General features: G+C 62.9%; 1 protein-coding gene across 1 annotated transcript; it reads left to right on the top strand.

Moving 5' to 3' along the window:
- Window positions 1–3,217: 3,217 nt before the first annotated feature.
- Window positions 3,218–3,721, top strand: LOC119193728. Its single transcript, XM_037447352.1, has one exon. It carries the CDS (start codon window positions 3,218–3,220, stop codon window positions 3,719–3,721), a length of 504 nt encoding a protein of 167 aa, XP_037303249.1.
- Window positions 3,722–4,912: the final 1,191 nt, after the last annotated feature.

Here is a 4,912-nt window from a genome sequence, read left to right as displayed (position 1 = left end):
CTGAAGGAGGTGGAGGCCAAAGGGCCTCCTTACGGCGAGCCGCCGTGGAGGAGTGGCGTTCAGGCTGGAGGCCCCGTCAGCGGGGCTTCGGGCCGTAGCGGCAGTGCGTCCTGTCTTTGCACAGTGGCTGGACAGGCGCCACGGCGCGGCGACATTTCGCCTGACGCAGGTGCTCACCGGGCATGGGTGCTTCGGGGAGTACCTGTGTCAGATAGTAGGCACGGAGGTTAGCGCCGTGTGTCACCATTGTGACAACTGCCCGCGGGATACGGCCCAACATACGTTGGAGTCTTGCCCAGCCTGGGACGATGAGCGCAGCGCTCTCGTGTCAGTCGTCGGAGGAGACCTCTCGCTGCCGGCCGTGGTCGCTTCCATGGTCGGCAGCCCGGAGGCCTGGCGTGCGGTGGCCCACTTCTGCGAGGTGGTCCTCTCGCAGAAGGAGAGTGCCGAGAGGGATCGAGAGGGAGGATCCCTCCCGCCGTCAGAGGAGACGTAGGAGGCGCCGGGTGGACGACTGACCGGCGTCTCCCGCCCTGTGGAATGGGGGCGTTTGGAGAATTCCACCACGGTATCCCCTGCCTGTCGTAAAAGGCGACTAATAGGGGCCACGAAGGGGGTCGTCGGCGGGCAGCAGGGGGCTGCCCGTCCTAGTGCGCATGCACTTTTCAGTGCGTGTAGTGCGTTCATCGCACACTCTCGGTTGACCCCGGGATGGACGGCAGTGTGTTGTTGGCCTCACGCTGCCGTAGACGCCGAGGGCGTCCTTCGGTGCGCGGGGGCTTTTGAGCCCCCCCCCCCCCATAGGGAGACGGGCCGCAAGGCGGCACCGCGCAGGGGCGGTTGCGGTCGCAGACTAGACATTTCAACGTCAGAGGAAGCCCGCAGCCGTCCCTAATGCGCCGAAGAGGGCCACCGCGGAGTTTTAGTTGGTATGCCGTGCGTTGTACATAGGTTAGGGACTCGGCCCGGCGGTCGCCCGAAGGTCTACATCAATTCCGGGCGGCGCAACGTCGGGTCGTAAGGCACGGTGACCCCAACATAACCGCTCAGTCGCCCCCCACGAAGACTGGGCGGTAGTAATAAGGTACTTTCTCCGCGAAACCAGTGTTAGGTTAGGTTAGGTTAGGTTAGGTTAGGTTAGGTTAGGTTAGGTGGGGTGCTAGGTCAGGAAACCTCCTCGTGGTGCACCCTGCGCAACGGCGCGTCGATCAGACCGAAAAGCCTGATCAGCGCGCCGGCTAATATCCTGAAAACCGAGGTGGTTGGCGGTCGTCGCCTCATGAGGCGGCCGTCGAGTCGTAGTGTTGAGATTGGCCCATCTTGGGCGGCTCCCCGGTTCTGTCCTTGGGGGTGTCGACGGGCTCGGTGTGCGCTCATCCCGCCCCGAGCAGGCAGTGGGGGGACTCCTCTCCCATTGTCGCCGTCGCAGATCGTAATCCGGTGTGGAGGTCTGTGGATATGTCTCGCGCTCCCACTGGACCGAGGGTCTTGGCTTAACCGCCCGGACCGCGAGGAAGAAAACCTCTATAAAAATCACCCCGAATCCCAAGCGGCGGCGCACCGCGAGGGATGCATGGCCGATGGGCAGTTCGGTCTCGAGTGCGACCCCCGCCAGAGTACCGGCCGACACTCTGTGCGGGTTACGCTAGGCTTACCCAGGTACAGGGGCACTGCCTGGGCGGACCACCCTTTCCCCATACTCGTGGGACTCAAATGGAATCTATCAATTTTAAAAACCCCAAATCCTTTTGACGCGTTTGCCTACTCCGGTTCCGACTGGAGAGGCGGAGGTCGGAGGGCGCAAGCCCAACGACGGTGATGAGGTGGAGAAGAGCATGGGCGACAGGCCCATGGTAGTGGAGGCCGGAACATCATCTAGGCCGCAAGAACTGGAAATGGACTCGAGTCAAGCCTGAGTGTCTCCTCTGTCCGGAGCAGAAGGCTCTGGAGGAGACACTCCCAGTCCATAGACAACTGCTCGCTTCTATCGAGTGACACCGACGAGCCGCCACCCAAGGCGCCAACACTGCCGGTCGAGGGAGAGGGCGTTCCACGCCCGCTCCCACGACTGGAAAATACGTCGGGATAAAGAAGGCCCAACAAGAACGGGACAGGCTGAAGAGGGAAGAGGCGCGAAAGAGGGCCGAAGAGGAGCTGGAGGAGCGGCTGCGTTACGTGAAGTCGCCGCTCCCTCTCAAAACCGACACGGACGATGACCTACCCGTCCTTAAGGAGGACCTGATTCAGTGCGGGCAAATTGTGCGGGCAATTGTGAGAAAGTCCGGAAATCTAAAGGGCACGTCACAAAAGGCGCTCAACCGGGTAATTAATCTTATCACTCGGTACGTACAGCAACCAGAGTCGGCCGCCATTGCCCGTCTGGAAGAGGAGAGAAAGAAGTGGCGCGAAAACAGCGAGCGCCTGGAGGAGAGCGTAAAGCGGCTAGAAGAGGAAAACTCCTCCCTCCGCCGTCGGCTCGAGGACCTGGAAGCGTCAAACAACTCCAGGACCACCACGGAGGAGATGCTGGCCATGGTGGAGGCAAGGGTGCAGGCCCGACTAGAGTCCGCACTGATGGGGCCAGCTCAGAGACCACCTCTCGCACATGAAGCGACGAGAAAATCCACCCCCGGGGATATACAACTCCCCGTGACAGGGGGACTGGTGGGAGGTCCGCAGCCCAAGACCAAGAAGGAGAAAGGGAAAGGCAAGAAAACAGCCTCCGCTCACCCAACCCCCGCTCCCGTGGCCGGACCATCCAGCGCGCCGCTGCAAGACATCGCTGGGCCCTCCACGGCGGCGGCTAGCAGCCCAGCGCAGCCTGCCGCCAAGAGAAAGCAGGCGAAGACCGCTGCAAATAACAAAACAGCGTCGGGCCCCAAGCCCCAAAAGGGCGTTAAGAAGACGGCACCGCCCTCCGGAACCCCGCCCATTGCCGCCAGCTCCGGCCTCAATGGAGGCACCGTGGACTGAGGTCGTAAACAGGAAAAAGAATAAGACCAGCGCGACCAGAACCCCGGCGCCGCGGCAACCGGCAAAACGCCCCGAGCCGAAGCTCCGGCCGCCGAAGTCAGCCGCAGTCACCATTTCGCTGACACCTGCGGCCATTGAGAAAGGCCTTACCTACGCTGGGGTGCTAACAAACGCCCAACAGCGAGTGGACCTTAGTGGCCTCAATATAGACAGGCTCAAGCCGAAATACGCGGCAACGGGGGCCATGCTTTACGAGGTCCCAGGAGCCGAATCGGAGCAGAAGGCCGATGCCCTAGCCGCCAGGCTGAGGGAATGTTTCGCGACCGAGGACGTCATTGTGTCCCGGCCTACAAAGTGCTCGGAGCTGCGTATCTCGGGGCTGGACTTCGCGGCCACCTCAGAGACGGTCCAGGCCCTCTGCAATGCCGGAGAGTGCGCTGCGGAGTCAATTAAAGTGGGGCAGATTCGACCAGACAGGTCGGGCATGGGAGCCGTCTGGGCCAAAGTGCCCACTAGGGCGGCGAAGAAAATAAAGGCGGCCCGCGTGAAAATAGGATGGGTCGTAGCCAGGGTGACCGTGCTCGAGGCGCGCCCTATGCGGTGTTACCGCTGCCTCGAGCAGGGTCACGTTAGGAACGCGTGCGACTGTTCCCACAGACCACAGCGGACTATGCTATCGCTGCGGAAAGCCGGGACACAAGGCCCGGGAGTGCCAAGAGACGCCGAACTGCACCCTGTGTGCCGCTAATGGCAAACCCGGGCACTGGTGGGGAAGGCGTGTTCTGCCCCTCCTCCCGCAAATCACGGCGCCGCCCCCAAGAAAGGGGCGCCTGCGGCTGAGGTTCTGTCCCAGCCGCAGGCGGCGAGCCCACCGCAACAAGTGCAGTTGGCCGAGATGGACGTGGAGGAGATCGCCCATCAATAATGGACCTATAAGTGTCCTCCAGGCGAACATCAACCACTGCGCCCGCGCCCAGGACCTGTTGTCCCAAAGCCTGGCGCAGTGGTCGGTGCAAGTGGCCGTGGTCGCCGAACCGTATTTTGTCCCGCCCGAGATAACTGGGTAGGGGACATCGACGGGTCGGTGGCCATCATCACCAGGGTGCCGCTGGCTCCCCGCCCTTCGCAAAAGTCGAGAAGGGCCAGGGATGCGTCGCGGCTCTGTTGGGGAATTGTGGATAGTTGGAGTTTATTTCTCCCCCAACAGACCCCTGGCCGAGTACGAATCTTTCCTCGTCCGGCTGGCGGCCCTGGTTGAGCAGGGCCAACCTCGCCCGACGATCGTCGCCGGTGACTTCAACGCGAAATCCGCGGTCTGGGGTTCGCCGGCGACCGACGCTCGCGGTGAGGTCCTGGAGGAATGGGCGATCTCCGTCGGCCTGGCCGTTCTGAACAGGGGTCGGTGGACACGTGCGTGCGGCACAACGGCGGGTCAATTGTTGATTTGTCGTTTGGGTGCCCCGTCGTCGCACGTCGTGTCCGTGGCTGGAGGGTCCTCGTGGACGCGGAGACGCTATCGGATCATCGATATATAAGGTTCGATGTCGCCGCGCCCACGAGTCAACGTAACCAGCCCAGTGGTGGACCGAGTGCCCCTGGTCAGGACGGCCCGCGGTGGGCATTAAGGCGCCTCGACAAGGAGGCCCTAGAGCTGGCCGCTCTGGCAGTCTCGTGGCTCCCCGAGCCGGAGGGTCCGGTGAGGGTCGAGCAGGAAGGCAGGTGGTTCGGGGTGGCAATGTCGGACGTTTGCGACGCCGCCATGCCCCGGGCGCTCCGTCGTCCTCCGCGGCGGGAGGTGTACTGGTGGTCGGCGGAGTTAGCGCAGTTGCGCGCGTCTTGCGTGGCTGCGCGCCGCCGATACGCCAGGCATCGCCGCCGCCGTATTCGCGCACGAGACCATGAAGACCGGGAGCGGCAGCTCTACGGCCTCTATAAAGAG

This window comes from Manduca sexta, unplaced genomic scaffold (genome assembly GCF_014839805.1).
Source record: "Manduca sexta isolate Smith_Timp_Sample1 unplaced genomic scaffold, JHU_Msex_v1.0 HiC_scaffold_965, whole genome shotgun sequence".
NCBI classification, from domain to species: domain Eukaryota; kingdom Metazoa; phylum Arthropoda; class Insecta; order Lepidoptera; family Sphingidae; genus Manduca; species Manduca sexta.
Note: the sequence above shows the minus strand (reverse complement) of the source record. Positions and strands in the feature narration are given on the sequence as shown.

What these genes read in the sequence shown, in the direction of transcription:
- LOC119193728 (XM_037447352.1), top strand. Translation starts at nt 3,218, where the DNA reads ATGCTTTACGAGGTCCCAGGAGCCGAATCGGAGCAGAAGGCCGATGCC.